Genomic DNA, 21,313 nt, shown 5'->3' with positions numbered 1-21,313 from the left:
TACCACCTGCATGAGATCCAGACTGGGTAATAGTGACTAGTATAGTCCCAGGACACTAATAATAGTAATGAACCATGAGTCTAACAAAGATGAAAACAGAAACCAACCCCAAGAAAGACTTTAAACACCATAACTCCCCGTGCTAGATTTCAATGCAAAAAATATAAACACACGCAGTAAGAACAGTGTTCCTCTTCCAGAAGTCAGAAACCCTACTGCAACAGGTGCTGAGAACAGCAATTCAGCAGAAGCACAAGAAACGAATTGCAAAATAGAAAGTATATGTTCAAGAACCTTAAAAAGGACATAGGCAAATGCAATAATGAAGATTTTTAAAAGCACACAAGTAAACAAAAACAATGAAAGCAATTCAAAAAAATAAAGTACAATTTAACAAAAGAATAGAAAATGACATAAACCCAAACTGAAATAAAAATGTTGAAATCTCAAACAAAAAGTTCAGAGGTAACTAAAACTCATAAAAAGAATAAAAGTCATGAAAGGAAACATTTTAGGTCTTTAAGACAAGGTAGAAGAAATAGATATCTCTCTCAAATAAAATGGTAAATATTTTAAAAATCTAGGAATAAAATATCCTGGAAATCTGAGAAACTATGAAAAGACAAAACCTAAGAATATTAGGTATAGGGGTAGAAGGAATTCAGGCCAAAGGTACAGAAGATTCTTTTTAACAATATCATAGAAGAAAGTTTCTCCAGTCTGAAGAAAGAGATGCCTATTAAGGAACAAGCACCATACAGGACACCAAATAGAATCAGAAGAGTTCCCATAACATATAGCTGTAAAAACACTAAATGTATAGACTTAAGAAAGACACTTATAGCAGCAAAGGGAAAAGACCTCGTAACTTAAAGGGGAGCACCATTAGAATGATACCTGATTTCTCAATGGAGATTCTGAGGACCAGAAGGATGTTCGACAAGCTCTGAAAGATCACAGAGGCCAGCCCACACTGTCAATCACAATCAAGACAAGAAGGAAAAACATTATACAATAAAATTAAATTTGAGAAATAAATATTTATGTATTTATTTATTTAGTCTAATTGATCTTTTGCTTCTTTTTTTCTGATGTTTATTTTGTGCTTTTGGTGTTTTTAAGAGAGATAAACATAATATTGGTTTATCAAATATTGGTAAATATATATACAACATATAAAATTATTTAGAAATAATTTTAAGATATTTGTAGGTAACAGAATAAGATGTGGAAATAATGTTAAAGAAATTCTTTAAGAACATAAGGAAGGTTCCATATTCCTAAACAGGTAAAGAATGTTGTAAAACTGCCAATCAACTTAATTTCTAACAAAATTTTATAAATGTTCCTTTCAAGGATTCTAATCTAAAACTTATAAAAGCAAAATATGGCAAAATTCCTTTGCAAAAGCTAAGTAAAGTACTTTTTAAGATTTATTAAAGTTTACTTTAAATTCTTAATAATTAAGACATTGTAGAATGCTAATTTTATCAGTGTAGATGAACCAGGACAAGGGAATATCAAAAGCTTAGATACAAACTCACACACAAAAAAATCACTTTATCTTTATCTTGAGACATAAAGATAGCTTTATCAATCAGAAAATAATCTATACAATAAATATTTATAGCACTGTTTTTGATTTGTATGATGAAATACTAGTATTACTATGCTATTCAATAAAAACTGAAGCTTACTCTCTGACTCACATCACACACAATTATTGAAACCAAATAAAACAAAGGTTAAATATTATAGAGGAAAAATTAAGAAACTTTTTAGAAAAAAAAAGGAAGAATATATTTTCTGACTTGAAACATACCTAACCACACAGCTGATCTGATATATTAAGTCAGTGTAAATGACATGTAGGACAAAAACTACTCACAGAGTTTCTATAAATCTCCAAACAACAAAAGTTAAATGACAGATTTTAGTGACAACATTAATATTTATAAATAAAATAAATGACAAGCACAAAATTCAGATTAATCGCTTCTCTGTGTATTAAGTGATAAAGAACTGACAAGGTTCTATCTACTAAATGCAGTAGAATTTGTCACCTCCTGTGTCTTTACTACACACTGTTTATTTTCATGCTTAGTAAATTATTCCTATAATGTATAGGATTTATACATTACAACTATAAAGTTTATGATTAAATCTCAATTTTAAAAAATAGTTCAGTTCAATTTACAAAGACTTATTTAGTTATAATTGGACATCTATAAAATTTATGTCAACTAGATGTGTGATGTATACCAGATAGTTTTTTGTCATTGAAGTTATTCAAACATACTTTAAAATAAACCCAAGACTTAACCGACGAAACTGATTTCTATACCTGAAAGATACCAATTCACTGGATGAGTTGTTAAGTGAATTCTTTTAAGTGTACTTCTCAGCCAAAGTGTTTCTAGTATAAGGTCCATATTTAATAGGGCCACAACTTCCCATTGCATATTTAATCAATCAATTAGAGGCTGGATCATACCCACCAAGCTTAAACGACTTGCCTCTGTGTAAACAACAGGTTCCCCAGGGCAGAAGCAAGGATTGAAAGAAAAAAGAGACAGGAAGTCTAAGTTGTAACGTGACTTTAGCCAGTCCTGAGGCTAAAGCAAAGCCTTTTTAAATTCAGTCCTCTTTTAAACCACTTTAATTACATGCAGAAAGATAACATCAGTTCTGAGTCAAGAAACAAGCAAGTTAATAATCAAAAATCCTATAAACATCTTTCTGGAGGCCAGTGGGGGCAGATCAGGGACAAGAGGGGGGTCACAAGAGACAAAGAAACTGCCATGCCTACATATGATGAACTTGCCCTGAGTTACAAATATAAATGTCCTACCCTGAGCTACAACTGTATAAGTTCTTTCCAGAGCTTCAATTCTAAGTGTTCTGCCCTGAGCTTCAAATGTAAATGTTCTTAATCCACACCAGTTTCCTGAATATAAGGCCAGAGTCAGATTCCTGCCTTGACCAGCTTCTGATTGTCCATGGTGATGTAAAAAATTCCAGCTGCCAACTTTCCAGTGGCTCGAAAATACTCTCCACACCTCTGTTGTCATCTAAATGATCTAATTTACTCATTACAAGTCATTTTTCCTTAGACAGGAAAGGGAAAGTAAAAAGAAATGCAGGATGTGTGTTTGTGTATGTGTGTGTGTGTGTGTGTATTTTCATGTAATGATGTTTGTTGTAGTGCAAAGATAGAATTGAAGGAGTCTTAGCAAGTAGTAAGTTACAGACATGATCTTAGAGGTGTGTAGGCTTTTACCCTTCACAGACTCTAGGTTGAAAGTAGAAAGCCCCTTCACTTTTGTTAAATATTCTTCAAACCCTTTATTACTAAGCTTAAAAATGCAGCTGTAAACGCTTCAGGGTGTCACTCACAGAAAACCTCTAAAATTAAAAGTATAGACGTGATAAATTTATTCATGCCAACTCTTGAAAGGAAAGACATTTCTCAGAGTCTGGAACGGTAAGACAAGAGATGCCTGAAAGACTACGCACGACTGGTGAACACTGTGACCAGAAGCAGCTCATGCCTGAGGTCACACAACTGAATTGTACCACAGAGAACCCTATCGCAGATGCCTCCCGCTAACCCGCCTCCCCCAAGCCTAACGCTAGCTTATGTTGTTAATGGCAGGATGGCTATAGCTCAGATGGGTCCCAGGAAAACAGCAACACCAAAATACTAAAGGTAAATTTTGTCCCCGTCACATCAGTCCACTAGAGATGTGTCACTTGGATGTTCTGGGGGGCTCGGGGGGTCAATGATATTACTGAGGAGAAGAGAGTGGTGGCCAGTAGGGTTCCCCGTGCAGTAAAATAATGTGAATCTGCTGATATCAGTCTATTAGACTGATATCTTCAAATATATACCAAGTTTCTATTTGCTGTCATTTTGGGGTCAAGAAATAGAAAATATAGGTCTTGAAGGATAAGGCAGAAGCTTATTGGCAAATATTAGCTACATATTAATCGTATATTAATACATATAATCATTACTGACACATTAATTTTACTTGCCTGGAAGTGACAAAAAAAAAATCATCTCTTGGTGGGTCACGTGACTTTGCCCGCTCTGCAAGCAGATCTCTCTTATCCGGACAGCGTGTGGAGGAGCCTGGGGAGTCTGTGGGGGTTTTCGTGCTGGTGCAGGAAGAAAGCAGGTGGATGGGTAAATAAGCATGGCCTTGCTCCTCGTTTCCTTGCTGGCATTCTTGGGCTCGGGATCTGGATGTCATCACTGGCTGTGTCATTGCTCTAACAGGGTCTTCCTCTGCCAAGACAGCAAGGTGACCGAGATTCCGACCGACCTCCCCCGGAACGCCATTGAACTGTGAGTATCACCGCGGGATAGCTGCGTAGCTCCCATTTGAGCATTGAATACTATTATTATTTTCCTATTACACTGATATGCTGCTGAAAGATTTCTGGCCTGACCAAAGGCTACGATGGAACACACTCCCCCAGACAGACACTACTGTCCTGTGGCTTTCCAAGGCGAGTTGGTGAAAGTTTATATTGGCATTTATCAGAGAAGGCCAGTGTGGAAACTTGAATCCCAGGGAAAGGAGGAGGTGGTAGTTTGGAGGACACGTTTACTATAGGGGTAAATCCACACTCCCTAGAAAAGCAGGAAAAATAAAAGGAAAAGCAAGCAAAGTAGAAAACTTAGGAGACCTACACCTGGAAACAGGAAGTGCTGGCTCAGGCCAGCTATACATCCTGGATCTCAAGGAGAGCGCCCGGGGGCTTTGCAAACAGCAGCAGGTAGTTCTGGGTTCTGAGGTTCTTCGGAATTGGGGAAGGGGGCCTAAGGGGAGGGGAAAGAGTGTGTCAGAGGAAGAATGACTAAGAGGGAGAAAGAACACAGCAGGGAATGTGAGACCAAGTTTAGATTTTGCTCACCTATTTAAACAGGAAGTATGTGTTCCTCTAGAACTGGGCAAGAGCTGGGACGTACCTCCTCGGATCTCTTCCCCTTGCAATGTGGAATCTAGTGACCACACACTAAAGATGTTTCCAAACTCTCACAGTGTAGAAAGGGATCCAGAGCATATGACACAGAGGCCTGCCCTCTCAACAGGGTCTCTCATGCTGCCCCAGTTGTGGGCTGTTTGATCAAGTAGCACTTCCCAGAGAAGTACAGGTGTAACTCAGATGGAAAACAACCCAGGTTCTTTACTCTAAGCTGTGATTGTGACTCTGTTAGGAGAACGTGTGGAACTCAGCAGTCTCCATTGAGCTCTCCAGTCAACAGTGACTGTAGAGAGGTAGTTGTGCAGAAGGGAAAACATTGACCAGCCCAGTATCTTAGCTACTCTGCCCAGATGAGAAGGCTCTTCCAAATTATGCTGAAGAATGTGCTGTGCACAATCCCAGTCTAGAATATGAATGAGGTCACTGCAAACACAAGGAAGGCCAGTGCACCCAGAACTCCTGCAAGTTTTCTGCACCTGAGTGCTTTAAGCAGACCCCCCCCCCCTTCGCCTCTGCTTTCTACCTTAAAAGCTGTTTTAGTGCTTGGTTGGGTGGCCATGAATATAGATCCTTTCTTCTCCTCACTGATGCCTCTCCTCTCTGGGTCTCCTCTATTGCCTCCCCTGTTACTCTGTGGTTCAAACAGTGCTGTTCACCTTATGAAGTAAATATCCTATAAATATTTGATTGTTGAGTAGTGTTCCACTGGCCCCCAGACACATTTAATAGACAAGAAACAAGTGACCTATTGTGATTTTATAGGAAGCGGGGAGATCCTTAAACGGAACAGCAGAGACAAATCCCATGCTCTTGAATATCTCTAATTATGTATATACAATAAAGCAAAATGCATAAAAATTAAAACACAAATACATGCTGACTTGGCATTTCTTGCCATCAGCCTTCCCAAGTAGGGATGAATGTGGTTGGTGGGAAGCTCTGGGGATTATGTAAAGATTTCTTCTTCCCCATAGGCCATAGATCAGATGCTACTAAGTGTAGCCCAGTAGTCTTCTGGACAAAATGTGCTGTGAAAGAGAAGATAAAGTGGGATAACTCTGTGTGTGTGTGTGTGTGTGTGTGTGTGTGTGTGTGTGTGTGTGTGTGTTACAAAGGAGAAGATAAAATGCCAAGAAACAGACATTCTGTGGGAAAGAACATTTTTTTTCATTATAAAAATAGGCTTAGGGTAAAGTGGAGCTTTGCCAAGGAGGTGAAACTGTGAGCTCAGCCTGGTGTTCCTCGTGTGCCTAGCAGGGTTGAGTTTGGGTAATGACTTCAGTGATGGTCATGTCAGGTAAGAGTGGGTTCACTAGCTGGGCTTCACTGCCGACAGTGGATTGATCCACCATCTTGGAAAAGGGGTACTGGAGGAAAACAACTGTTCCTCTGGCCTTCCTGTCTAGTCTGTAGCAGTTCCTCTGACTTTCTCTTATGTGCCATGGTCACCAAGAGTCACTCCTACCCTCTGATATGCGCATGCTGGTGTGAGCAGCAAAAGGAGCAGAGCCCACGGACATGCGAGTGGGTTCCATTTTCCAAATGGCTTCTGCGGCTTGCTCTATGCTTTGTACACTCCAATGGAAGTGCGAGCCTGGCGCTGCTGTTGCTTCTCAAAAGCAGAGGCAACCGGACAGCTTCAGGAATGACCTCCATGCAGCTCCTCCGTACAGAACTAAACCAAATTTAAGTCAGCTTCTGTCTCCTTTGCATGTTGTTGGCAATGCACGTCTTCTGACTCCTTCCTGTCAAAAGCAGCCAGTGCATTGTTCCCAGAGTCTGAACTAGAATTCATTCATTCTCCTTTGCACTTATTCAACTCAAGTGTGGTAGTGTAAAAGCAGACCCAGACAACAGGTACAAGCATCGAAGTTTTCTCAAAAGAATGTTCTTTGTGTACACTGAAATTTATTTTTATATCATCTTACAATACAAAATCTTTTGATTTTTCTAAATCTGTAAAATAAATAAATAAAACAAGAGGTAAAGATAGTATTTATAGCTCATGGCCTTGAAACCATCAAAAAATGTTACTTTGGTTATATATGACAGCCAATTTGGCCCAGTCTAGGTTGTTTGCTGTCCACTCTTGGAACTGCGATTTTGAGAGAATACATTGAATGTAAGTGGCTCATGTAGGGTCTAGGAACTCGAAACATGGTACCATAGTGAGAACACTAACCCTGCTCTAGCTGAGGGTCAGGAGTTGGGGCCGCAGGGAGGGGGGTGACTGCCATCTTTTGACTGATTGTGACTGGTCTCAAATGACAGATTTAGTGCCTCCCAGCTGTGCCAGTAACTTGTGCTGTCATCTGTGCTCCCAGCTATGTGATAGAAATTACAGTGCATGCCCAACTCACACGATTGCTATGAAGACTCAACAAGGCAGTGCCGGTCACAAACTGAGCCTTCTGTCTCCTGTGCTTTTCTTGTTAATACTGGTGGTGTTGGCAAGTGTAAAAACATGAGACAAACCCACTCATGCACAGAGCTCTCATGAATATTGGGTCAGTAGAGAAGAATGAGACTGATGTAGAAAATGATAGATTGTTGTTCTATGTCATTGGGTGCAACATTTAACCTTCATACACTAGTAACCAAAACCACTACCAAAAACATAAAAACAAAACAAAACAGAAAAGCAAAACAACTTGGCATTTCTGCTTGGCTAGCAGTATTTAAGCAAGCTCATAGGAAGCTGATTCACTCAGGTCAGCAAGAAAGCAATTGTGATTTCTGACTTATCCCAGAATCTGCTTCAGTTGGAGGAAGCCACCAGATCTAGAAAGGTCTATAATTCTTCATTCTTACTGGAGTTGAAATTCTTGGGGAAAAAAAAAAAAAGAAATAGTAAACACTCACTCCGTGTCCAAAATTTTAAATCTGGGAGATACTATGAATATAATCCTTCAGCACAGTCTGTGATAGTTAGAGATAGTCCACAGATACTGTTCTTCATTTAGGGAATGCTGAGCTCACCTCCTGGCTGCCTGTCTTAAACTCTCTCCTCACATATATGAGAATATGTGGTTGCAATCTCATTGGACTAGCGTTTACTTTTAATTCATTCTTTTAAAAGGTCTATTCTTTCTTGGCCTTAGATTATTTGTAATGGTTGCTTGGCTTAGCTACTTCTCCACATCCCATAGCCTTAGGTTATTTTTCAGTGAGAAAATATTTTTTTCTTTCTGGTTTAGCATTCTTTTAGCAGAACCCTGGGCCTGAACGATATTTCAGTGTTCTGTGCAAAAGGGGATTGCAATGTACCTTTGCCATGCCCACGAGTAGTATGGTCTCCAAGTAAATAGTTTCTGGTGTTTTCAAACATAATTTTGGAGTGCTTTTGGATGCCCTAGGAGCACCCTTGGAGGTTTAAGGTTCCACAAACACATACTTTGGGGAAAAGCTGGTCTGTTCAATCCCACTGCCAGAAAGAATTCCTTCTTAGTGTGAACCATAAGCAGGAATCCTGGCTCCTGACACAGTCTTAATAAATATGACTCCGTGAGTAGGATTTTATTGTATTGTGCCAAAGAAGAAGCAATTTAAGGGTGTCTGTTCTTATCACAAGGGTGCTTCTAATACCTAGACTGTAACCACTAGAAAAATAGCCATCCCCTCTTACTGTCAGGTAAGTTTTCAAATTACAAACTATCTTCCTACTGCTCATAGCAAGCATTCTCCTTCCATTATGATGGAGAACCAGCTCTCCAATAACTAGCCCTTCTATTTGCTTCATTATCTGTTCCTCTTAACTTCCTCTTCTTTCTCCCACTCACCCTGATCATTGTCATTCCATTTCCTCTGCCAAAAACAACATCATCGCCGTGTTATGAAGCACTAGTTCACAAATGATTCCAAAGCTTCCCTTGCTGGCATAGATCTCCCCACCCTATGGTAGATGAGTGAACACACAGGCTAGAGGGTTTCTTTCAAACTGCTTCTCTACCTCTCTGTCTTTATAGAGACTCTTGCTTCAGTTGCCCTGAGCTTCTTCTTGGCCTCTTTCTGCATACAGTAGTTACCAGGATCACATTGGAGATACTCAGTCTTTATTTGATCTTGCCTTCGTGTGAACCAGGCTGTGGCTCATTTCACACTTGATCTTGCTTTGGGTTTAGTTTTTCATGTGTGTCTTATTTCTCCAACTGCAGTGAAAATTTCCCCTGTGCTACTCATTGGATGGGGTTGGATGCAATGTGCATTTTGGGTGTTCAATTATGCCTTGAACAAATGAGTTAATAAATCAGGCAGAATTACATCTGTTTGTTTGCTCTGCTACTCAGTATTGGAGAAAAGATTTCTATAAGAGATGATCATTACTCTTTCCTGCAGGAAACCACAATAGCATTTTATAGTGTTCATTGTTTTCCTTGCTTTACTATGTGTTTGTTTTAAAGAAAATGCCTGTATGTCACTCTGGAATGAGTTAATTTATTCAGAAAGAGCAAAACAAGTCACCTAAGTTAAACGTTGAATATTCTGTAAACTAGACATTAAATCCTTTTGACATGAGTTAACTGAGTCTACCTTTCAATACTTATAAATATTAAAAAGATAGATGAAATTGCCTAAACACAATCACTTTAAACTGGACAGAAATGTTCAAAGAGAAATATATTTTGCCAAATAGGACCAGATCTCAAACCTGGAATATCATCCCTTCGATGTTCTTTAACTGAATCTCTGGTTAGCAAAAACCCAAGTATCCTCTGTGCACATTGCCTGGGTGCCCAGTGCAGACTTGCCCACTGCCTTTCCTTGTTCAGATGTTCCTTTGAAAGAAACAAGCTGTTCTGCATTAATGCTAATGCACACAACATAATTCTTTCTCCTAACAAAAAAACCCTGTACCTACTTTATCGAAAATTGTCTATGGCCAATGTTTTGAATTTAATTGGGCTGCTAGAAAGGTTTGTATTCCCTACAGAGGAATCAGGGAGAAAAGACTAAAAAAATACAGTGCCTTGAACAGTAGAAATTACATTCCAAGGGAAGAAAATCTTTTAAAGGAGAAGATGAACTCTACCCTGAGAATTGGCTAAGAGCTATAATTTACAGAGGCATTATCAGCAATTGAAGGATCGGGGCTTGATGGCACAGAACTTCACTTGCTACATGAGGATGAAAATCCCACTACTGAACCTAGGGGTCCCTGCCACACTCGCTCCCTAAAGAAGCCTGAAGTTTAGAAAAAGGGCATATCATGCCAGCAGATGAGAAATCCATTTAAAATGTGATTATCCTTCTTAAAACTACTTAATTGGGTTATCCAATCACTATAGATTATTGAATTATATTTTTCTTTTAGCTGTTAGATTTTGACTCACTAATTTAGTTTTATTTAGACTAGACTCTAGCTTATATATGCCCACAAGGTCAACTATGAAAGAGAGTAATTATTTTTAATTGCCTAAGCTCTGATTATAATGAGATTTGGATGTTTGTTTCTGTTCTGACCTTTCCCTGAGATATCTGAAAGCATGCTTTCTGTCTCTGACCTGGACATGCCATTACCTCGTTCTTTCGTATGGAATATACCACTGATCTGAAATATAAAATGTGCGTGTGTGTGTGTGTCTGTATGTTGTATGTATGTATCTATAAAGATAGAAATCAAGCCATAGACTTGAACTCAATTAATTTTTTAGCCTTAGGAAGAGTTTGATTTGCAGTAAGCACGCATCTCCATAATGCCCCACTTGAGGAAAACCTTTATAAAATAGAGGTTCCATAAGCTTAGTTAACCTTCAGTGAAATAGAAAAATCAGCTGAGGACACCACTGAGAAAACTCTTACATAGGTTGCTGGAAGATGGAACGAGAAGGATTCTGGTTCCTTTGATTCGGAAGTGCTTTCATTTTATGAACACCATACAGCTTTCCAAAACCAATGGAATTTTCTTAGGCCTCAGATTCCACTGGTTGGGTAATAATTCTAGTTGTTGGACTGAAAAGGTGAGGATTCCCTTGGGCTAAATGCACACTTTTGTTATGTGGAAAGCAGTGTGTAGAATCCCCAGACACCTGTGTTGTTGTTATAGGTTGACAGGGGTTTTGAACAAGAAATGGCTCTGACAATGGTTTTGTGCCTGAATAAACAAAGCTGAGAGGTTGTTGAGCACATTGTCCCTCTAATACTCTCCTGAAGAACAGCAGCAGTAGGGAAGAGAGACTCTTGCTACCAAAGGGTCAGAGTCTGGAGTCCCAACTCTCCAGAGTAACGTTCCACTCCTAGAAAGTATATGAGATTGGATTCAGAAAGACAGGATCCTATGCATAGAAGACTGTGTGGCTACACCTGTGCTTTCTCATGTCTCGTCCTCAGTCTGTCAGTCACCCTTTGAGCCTTCTCCCTCCTCTCTTATATCCCTGTGCTGAGCCCTTCTCCCCTCCTCTCTTATATCCCTGTGCTGAGCTCTTCTCCCCTCCTCTCTTATATCCCTGTGCTGAGCTCTTGCCCTGACTCATGACTCTGTGACTCAATTCTCAGATTCAGGATAGAAAGCCAGACGTATTCTGGTATCAAGTCAACATCTTCTGTGTCCTTTCTTGTCCTTTCTGACCCCAACCCTGTTGCGTCACACTATTTTCTCATTCCTAGTTCCCAGATATATCTTCTATTTCCCTACACAAATGCAAATATTTTCTCTTACCTAAATATACTTTTCTGCTCCATTATTTCATTTTGAGACCACAGGAAAGTGGCTCATTTTTCACAACATGTTCTTTTAACTACGAGCATTTATTGATTATATATGTGCAAAGCACTTGCCAAGGACAGGCAATGTCTTTTCTCCAATGAAGTAGCAAATAAATAAATAAATAAATAAATAAATAAATAAATAAATAAATAAAGAGAGAGTGATAGAGGGAGGGAGGAAGGGAGGAAGGGAGGAAGGAAAGAAGGAAGGAAGGAAGGAAGACAGAAAGCATCAAGAAACAGTTGCAGTTTTCCTCATTCCTTCTCACAATAACCAACCCCCTAATGAACAGTCACTGTGAAGACCACAAACTTGATGGTTTATTGCATGTTTCTCATGTAATATAAAGGAAAGATTATAAGAACTAGAAGAAAGGGAATGCCAGGAGAACTGAGTGAGAACAGAGCTGTTGCCTAGCACTGAAATAAAGATAAGGAAGAGACAGTAGCCTGTCTGTCTACAACTTTCTTGCTGACCACCCTATGGATGATTTCAGGCACTGTCTGAGGCCACTTTTCAAATGTCTGTGGCTTAAAAGGCTAAAAACCATTTATTTTATTTTATAAGGACAACATAGGCAAGAAATAAAAGACAATAACAAACAAACACCAACAGATTAATGGTAGGGCTTAATGAAACATGTTCATATAATTACATTTGACTTTAAGTTTTTGAATTATGAAGATGGCAGGGTTGGGTCTTCTGAGCATGCATGTGAGAGACTGCCATACAACTTGGAAGGAACAACAAGTAAGAAAGACTGGGCTGTTGTATTTCTTTCTCCAAATTCTTACTTTTCTCCAAAGCTATTGTGTTCATGTATTTGTTGGGTAAAATTTAGCCTATCAGCAGGCTGTTTGCCAGATCTACCCAAACATCCATAGAAACATCACTGCAGTAACACCACTAGCAGGACCACCACCACCACCACCACCACAATCACCAACACCACCACCACAGTCACCACCACCACCACCACCACAATCACCAACACCACCACCACAGTCACCATCACCACCACAATCACCAACACCACCACCACAATCACCATCACCACCACCACAGTCACCATCACCACCACAATCACCAACACCACCACCACAATCACCATCACCACCACCACCACCACCATCATAATCACCACCACCACCACAATCACCATCACTACCACAATCACCAACACCACCATCACCACCACCACAATCACCAACACCACCACCACAGTCACCATCACCACCATCACCACCACCACAATCACCAACACCACCACCACAGTCACCATCACCACCACAATCACCATCACCACCACCACCACAATCACCATCACCACCACCACCATCACCATCACCATCACCATAACCACCACCACAATCACATCACCACCACCACCACCACATCACAATCACCACCATGACTATCACAACCATCACCACCACCAACAACAACAACACCATCACTACCACCACCACCACCACCATCACAATCACCACCACCACCACCACCATCACAATCACCACCACCACCACGACTATCACAACCACCAACAGCAGCAGCAGCATGATGCATTCGCTTCAGAGTTGGAAACAGCAGTGACTTGCCTCACAAAGTCCACAGGCCTCCAAAAGCAATACACCTTCAAATATGAAGGGACACAAACAGAGAACTCCTGAGTATCCTGAACTCTAAAGGGATTTCATTCTTCTCGGATTTAAACTCTTTTGTGTGGCTATGTTAGCTTTAGTCTAGAAGAGCAAATTAAACACAAAACTAAAGAATCACTTTCCATCTTCAGCCCACCACATGAACCACCCACAGCCAACTCCAGACCATTGCCGCTTCCATATACCTGTTAATGCTGGTTTCTGACCAGAAAAGGAAGATGCTTTGTGGGTAAACAAAGTGGCATTTGTCTTCATCTATGTGGGAGAAAATCATGGAACCAAAAATATTACCTTAGGGTATAAACCCGGGACAGGAACAAACACTGTGAATATTGTGACACACAGCTGAGAGGCCATCTGGAACCCTGCCTACAGGAGCCACCCTGCTTATCATGCCCCTGAGCATGAGAAACGCCCGAGTTCCTTCGAGGAGAACACACAGTCTCAGAAAGGCATCTCATTCCCCCAAACAAACACTAGAGACAAGTGGAAGAAGAACAAACAGTTCTGATAACCAGATAGAAAGCCCAGAGAGCAACTCTTGGGAGCAGCCCTCTTGGGGAAGATTCCAGAGAGAAAAGAACAACAGTGCTGAACACTGCAATAATCTCGGCAGAAGACCCAGCTGGGTCATTACGTAGAGGGAACATCAGATCTTGGATCTGGACTCAGGCAGGTCATGCTCCCTGGAGAAAATCTTCCAGACTCCCGCAGGAGGACAAAGCAGTTGTTGTCAGCATTCTGGCATGCTGACGGATGAGTTCGGGGAGAAGTAACTTAGCATCTGCATTCATAACTGTTCCCTAGTACCTATAAATCCACAAACTCTATTTGTGATCTCTGAAGAATGCATCTTCAGCACCTGTGCTGCCGGCCTGTGCTACTTGGGAGGCTGAGGTGGGACTGCCAGCTAAGGTAGCTTAGAGATTCCGCCTCAGGTGTTGTTGTTGTTGTTGTTGTTGTTGTTGTTGTTTTCTCTCATCTAAAGAATGAGATTATATGGTTCAATGGCAGAGTACTTGCTTAATATTTGGTAGAGTCCGATTCAGTCCTTAGTACTATACAAACACACACACATGCACACACACATACATGCATATAAAAATAATATATGAATAAATGCATCTTTGGCATTTTGCTAATGTGGGTAAGGACTCTTGCTTAACAACTCCCCATGGTGTCTACCTGCCTATTTATTTGCATTTATTTGTTTGTTTGTTTGTTTGTTTTTGGTGGAAAGGGATTTAAGACATGATCTCCTTATGTAGTCCTGGCTGGCCGACAAGTCTTTACGTAGAACATGCTGGCCTCGAACTCAGAGTCCGTCTGCCTCTGCAATCTGAAAGCTGGGATTAAAGATGTGTGGTGCCATTATTGGCATCTAGAACAAACTCTGCCAATCTTTATCCAGCCCACCTTGTTTCTACCTCTTCCCAGAATTACCACAACCCAGAAGATGGGAACCACATCACAAACCACATTGCTTTAGGAAATCATGGTGCAGAGTCTGAAATGTCAGTATGGCTCTGCCTCAAAGCAAGAGATCAGCTCTGACTGTGCAACCTTGCTGTGGGTTGAGGTTCTACATGCTAGGAAGCCCAAAGGGGACATCACCACAATAGTGGTCACTGCATCGTGTTCATTGGCTTTACAATCTGAATATTTGGTTGCTCTTACAACCTTGTAGATTCACACTTGAAAAAACAATCCTCTTACCATCTCCTCAGTGGGGTTTTATGAGGAAAAACATGTTTAACATTTCATCTCCACTCAGGACTCCCCGTTCCTTACTCAGTTGGCTCAGTTTGACTCTGTTTACATGTTTCCACTGAAAATCCTTCTTGTCCCAAGACTGGTAAATTACTCTTTATTCTTAGAATTTTTTAATACAGTGAATTAAATATTTTTCAAATAGAAACAAAAAGTCTAGTAGCAGAGGATTGCCTTCAAACAGAAATAGCAGATGTAAAAGGTGCTTTCTGCCCACAGGTTACTGCTCGTCAGAAGAGCCCGCAGAGCTGGCCTGTACCCCAACACCTTCTCAGGTCTCTGCTGACTCCACACTAGAGCTTCCCTCACATCTCAGGCCAAGCTGTAATCTTCCCTGCCAAGTTCTGCACTGTTGCCCAACCTCAGATGCTCGGACACACATTGCTTCTTCTGGACCCTCTCTGCTGTGGTCTGCATTCTCCATGGTCAGCTCATCCAGTCTGTAGAGTTCTATAATACATGCACTGTGCCTCCTTGGCTGCTCCATGGTGCCCCAGGCATGAAATGTTGAACTAAAGCCTGGACACTTTCATTTGGATCCCTCCTTGGAATCACAAATAAATAAAACAAAACAAAACGAAAAACCCAAGAAGTACAAAACAGTACAGTTAACTTACTTCGCCCAAGGTATTCTCCTCTTCCTGTGTCGAAGCCTCCAAATCATTGCATCACCTGGTGCTGGGGATTTAGACCCTGAAGCATGGCTCTGAGGTCTCCACTTCTCCATACCGTAACCACCACCATAGCTCCAGCTATTATCACTTTCATCAGGGCTACAAAAAATAAATAAATAAAAAGCTGACCCCCACCAACTCTCCATTTTCAGTTCCAGTGAATCCATGCCTAGCATGGCAGCAAGAAAATCTCTAGAGTCCCCCTTAAAATGAGATTTATTCAGCCCACATTTCTTGACATCTGAGTATGACTGACATGACTGTACCTGTTGAAGTGCCAACAGAAGGAAGAACACAATTTTTTTTTCTCTCATAGAAAGAACATGCTTGGCCAAGAGTACAAAGACACCCCTGACCCAGCTCTATATTCAGTAGCACAATACCCATCATGCACTGCTTTCCCATCACTACCTTATTTCAGTCAGCCTAGACCACCATGAGTGTAAGCTTTTTCACTTCAGCTTTCCCTTCCCTTTCTCTTTGTCTAGAATGCTATTGCGGATCTTCTTGACAATTTCTCATCTTCTAACTGTGCCCAAATGCTACACCAAAGGCAGTGTTTCTCAGCTTTTCTAATGCTGTGACTGTTTAATACAGCTCCCCGTGCTCTGGTGATACTTCATAACAGGAATTTTCCTACTGCTATGAATTATGTAATTATCAAATATGTGGGATATCTGATATTACAAAAGGGTAATTCTATACCCCCAAAGAGTCATGACCTACAGGTTGAGGACCACTACCCCAAAGAGTCTTTCTTGACACTTCACCCCAGTTGCATCTCACACTGTTCTAGCCTGTGATCCTCATAGTCTTTCCATAAACTCACTGTAAGTTAAGTGTTTCATTTTCCCATTGTCTACCACTAATCCTGCCTCTAGAAACTAGAACTGAAGTTACGTGATGGCAAGAATGTCTTCATGCTTGGTCGTCTCTGTCATAGAGCATGGTATGTTCTTGAATTGAATGAATGAGTCAGAGGTTACTTCAAGCAAGGAACCAAAGAAGATCAAATGTCACCAGTATGTGCTGAGGCCAACTGAGTGGCTATGCTGTGTGCATCTGACAGTGTCTTTCCAAACAGCGTCCTGCACTGTGTTGTCACTCTCCCTGGCTTGAAAGGGAGCAGAATGAAATCAAACAACTAGCCCAATGTTGTCCCAATTGTTGGTATCACAAACAAAACTGACAGCACAAATACAGCAGATTTCAAAATATGAAAGAAATGCAAATGGCCTCCCTCTTTCAGAACCTAAAAAAACAAGTCTGCATTCCTTACTTGAGGACTTACATATGTTCAAGGCTGGAGTTACTTGTAATATGTATTTTGTCCTGATCCCAGCATTCAGCAATCCCTCTGAGTGTTGGTACTGTGCGTTTTTACTTAGTCCCAGTACATGCAGCACATGCAGCCCTGTTGGATACTCAATGATAACGTCCAGTAAAGAGTTACACAGTGGGGTCATGAATGAGTAGAATGAGGAGAGGTAGACGCCACAGACATTTCCAGCAATAAACTGCAGAAATGCTCTGCAGCTGGTCAGCTCTTTGTGGAGTATATCTAACTGTGCAGGGTACAACTGGCAACTTTACCCCCGCCACAAGTGCAGATCCCAGAAGAATGAATGCTTGGCAGATAGATCGGCAGGTACGGAGACTTCTCTCAGAAGTGAACATTGGGTAAAAGAGAGAGATTAGAGGAGACGTAGTGGTCACTGGAGCTACTTTCTAAATGATCTGAAGACAATGAAATCTAACACAGCACTCCAGCTTTTAGCGGAAAATTACATTGATCTAACATGATCTCACTACCTCCTTTCTAAGATTTCTAGATTTGGAGATTGCACTTTTGTTTTCTTATGGGCTGATGTAAGACCAGGGCTTTTCTGATAAGCTCATAGACGATAGTTGGATCACAGATTTAGAGGCATCAAGTTCAGTTGCCCCCAGATATCATCTCTATGGTTTGTCACAATAGCATCATTAATGAGTCCTTGTACCTTAACGATTTCCAATCATTCCAGGATTCCAAGATTAATGATAAGAGTATAAAGACATCTTAAATATGTATTCACATACATGTATATAGCACACATGAATGGATGTGTCCAAAAGAATGGAGACCAAAGATCAACCTGGGGTGTCAGTCTTTGGATTCTGTTCAGCTTGCTTGTTGAGACAGTTTTAAGACAAAAATGAAATTGTTTCATTGTTTTGGAGCCTGATGATCTGGCTATTCTCATCAGTTCTTAGAGACCAACCCATGTGTGCCTTCCCTATACTCAGAATCTTAACACGGGCCACCAGGCCTGGTCTTTTTATATAGGTTTTAAGACTGAACTCTGAGCATCATGCAGCAAACATTTTACTACTTAAGTTATCTCCCCAGCCTAAATATATATATATATATATATATATATATATATATATATATATATATATATATATATATATGTAAGGCTCTACACACAAACCTTTTAACTGTTTGTTTGAAGACATGGTCTTGTTATTTAGTCCAAACTGGCTGACCTGTTATCTGCTACATAACCTATGATGGCCTCTAATATATGGCATCCACCTGCCTCAACATTCCAAGTGCTAAGATAATAGTCCTGTATGACCAAAACCTGTTAAAATCTAACTACTTATTATTTTTCAAATACTGTGCTCCTCACAGACCTAGTTTCAGGAGACACTATATAGAAAATAAATTTGTGCTTTGTTCTTTTGATCCTCTCTTGCTCTTTCTCTTCCAACTCTCTCCCCATTCCCTTCCCCCTCTCTCCATGTGCTCATGGCTGGCCTCTACGTCTTTATTCCTATCTATCTATCTATCTATCTATCTATCTATCTATCTATCTATCTATCAACTATCTATCTATCTATCTATCTATCTATCTATCTATCTATCTATCTATAATCTATCTATCTCTGCCCCTACTACCTTCTTAACTTCCCTCTCCATTCCTTGAATAAACTCTATTCTATACTAAAAAAGAAAATAAATTTGTTGAAGTTTCTCTGAAGTCAGGTAGGAGAAAGTGCTGCATGCTGTACCTCTAATTCTAGGCATTCATGTGCACATAATAAATTAGGAACTCTCAGAGGAAGCACAACTCAGACAACCCGTAAGTATTTCCTAGAACACACTTCAAGAAGCTGTGATAGTGATGCAGGTAACCAAGTATATCCTTGGCCAAATGAGCTTCCATGTGTCCTCTGAGGGACTGGGGGATGGGGGTGGGGTGGGAAGGTAGTATGTAGGTGGCAATGTAAATATATGACAGCCACTATAGAAACCAGTGTGGAGGTTTCTCAAAAAAAAAAAAAAAAAAAAAAAACAGAGAATCTAGCTCAGACTCTTGCTACAAAGAGCCTTGTGCAAAGATTTCCCTTTATTGCATCACTATTCACAGTAGTCAAGGTGGGGCATCTGACTAGTCCATTCCCACAGGAATGGCTAAAAGACACGTTGGTACATCTAAACAATGGGATCTTATTTATTCATAAAGAAAAACATGATCATAGTTAAGGAAAAAAGGCAGAGCCAACACTTTTTAATCTTAATCTTATGTTCATATCTTGGACTTCAGTTTATGCCTATAAATTTATGTATATACATGCATGTAGATAGATAGGCAGATAGATAGATAGATAGATAGATAGATAGATAGATAGATAGATAGATAGAAAGATGATAGATAGATAGATAGATAGATAGATAGATAGATAGATAGATGATAGATAGAAGATATATATATATAGATAGATAGATAGATAGATAGATAGATAGATAGATAGATAGATAGATAGATAGATAGATAGATATGCAGGCAGGGACCATGAGAGAATAAGAGATCTTAAGGAAGAAAGTACAGCAAGAGAAAATAATGAACTATATGTTACATTGGAGCATTACTGAGGAGCTGGAAGCAGGCCACCCTGAGGAGGCCATAAGCAGGAGAAGAAACAGAGATTGATAAAGCAACCGAGGTCTGCAAATGCCATAATGAAACCTATTGCTTTGCATTTTTATATACTATCTTAAACATCAATTTCAAAAAGAGATGAAAAGGATGTGAGGCAGTCAAGCCACTTAAAGGGAGTTGGATTTTATCAAAGAACACCATACACATGTGTGCAAATATCACAAGTTTTATTAATGTGTACAATTAATCCTCGATAGCTCAGGCAATGCCTATCAGAGCAGATAATGACAAAACTTTTGTTAAACATGTGTGTCCATGCACATATGTGAGTGAGTGTGTTTGTGGGGGTTGCACCTGCGCATGTGTATTTAGATCAGAAAACTAGAAAGGGTACTGTAAGAGGAAAGGAAAAGATCATAAGGAAGAAGGACTAGATGAAAAAGATGAAAAGTGCTGTACACAGTACAAAGCAGGTGCTGGAGCCAATCATCTCTTACCTTGTTTTTGGTTTCTTTCAAATTGTTTCACTACCTTTTAAAGATAAAGTCTACCTCTTTACCCCATGCTTGCTTAGGACACTCAACATATCACAGGCTGGACTCAACCTTATCACAATCCCCCTGAATACCAGCTTTACAGAATTTGCTATATCCAACATCCAAAATCTTTTTTAAATTCTATATGGGGACAAGTCTTTTATTTTGCAAACCCACTTTGTTTCACAAATTAGTTTTCCACTATGAATTTTTATTTCTAGATGAACATAAGACTGCCTGGGAACTTCCTTCTTTTTGTTTGAAGATAGAAAAATAAAGCCCCAATGCAGTGAGATGACTTATCTGAGGTCAGGCAGGTCACTACAGGCACACTTTACATGGATCCTCTTTTCCCAAAGCCAAAACCTTTATGTGTGCTATATCCAAACTTCTGTGAAAGACTTAATGAAGATAAGACATACCTGCCTTCCCACACAGAACAGTCTCATTCTACAACCTGTGGCCCTCTCCTCCCCAAATCAAGAAAACACCTCACAGATGTTCTGTATAATTAGCATTCCATTGTCTTCCTGTGTCAAGGTTGTGTGATTTATTTTTTTTTTTTTGAAATAAAGCTTTCAGATGAAGTCTACACAGAATATAACTAACACTCAACTCTATCCTATTACAACCGGCATCCCAGGCAACTTGTACCAGTGACTTACTTCTCTACACACTAAAGCATAGTTATACCTCCAAAGGTAATGCCAGCCAACCCTTCTCCATACTCTGGCTTATCTGTCTATACATTTCTATATTCTGGCAATGCATGTAGGTAGAATCACATGGACTTTTTGGATGCTTGCATCTCTCATTTTAATAATAATTTCAAGGTTCATTTAAGATGTTAAACTTCACGAATTGTAAACAGACTGAATATTTCCAGCAATCCTCTGGGGGAATAAATTTCTCTACAAACAAAATCTTTCAAGTCAGATTCCTTCTAAGAAGTCATTTCAGAAGGCAGAGATGGTTATTTGCTTAGATTGACTCCTTCTAACTGTCTTGCTTGCACAGGACCTCCTGCAAAATCTTTCAGCCTATG

The 21,313-nt window shown here is 40.0% G+C and overlaps 1 protein-coding gene across 1 annotated transcript in view; it reads left to right on the top strand.

The window, feature by feature from the left end:
• Positions 1 to 4,199: 4,199 nt before the first annotated feature.
• The window catches only part of FSHR (follicle stimulating hormone receptor), a gene marked incomplete at both ends in the record, with an annotated part of 205,070 nt that continues 187,956 nt past the window's right edge, over positions 4,200 to 21,313 (top strand). Inside the window, one exon of the mRNA XM_080913893.1 lies at positions 4,200 to 4,351. Within this exon, the coding sequence (XP_080770019.1) occupies positions 4,200 to 4,351 (152 nt within the window). The remainder of the gene's footprint in view (positions 4,352 to 21,313) is intronic.

The sequence above is a fragment of the Micromys minutus genome (genome assembly GCF_963924665.1).
Source record: "Micromys minutus genome assembly, chromosome: 3".
NCBI classification, from domain to species: domain Eukaryota; kingdom Metazoa; phylum Chordata; class Mammalia; order Rodentia; family Muridae; genus Micromys; species Micromys minutus.
The sequence above is the reverse complement of the archived record's forward strand: the minus strand, read 5'-3'. Positions and strand labels throughout refer to the sequence as shown.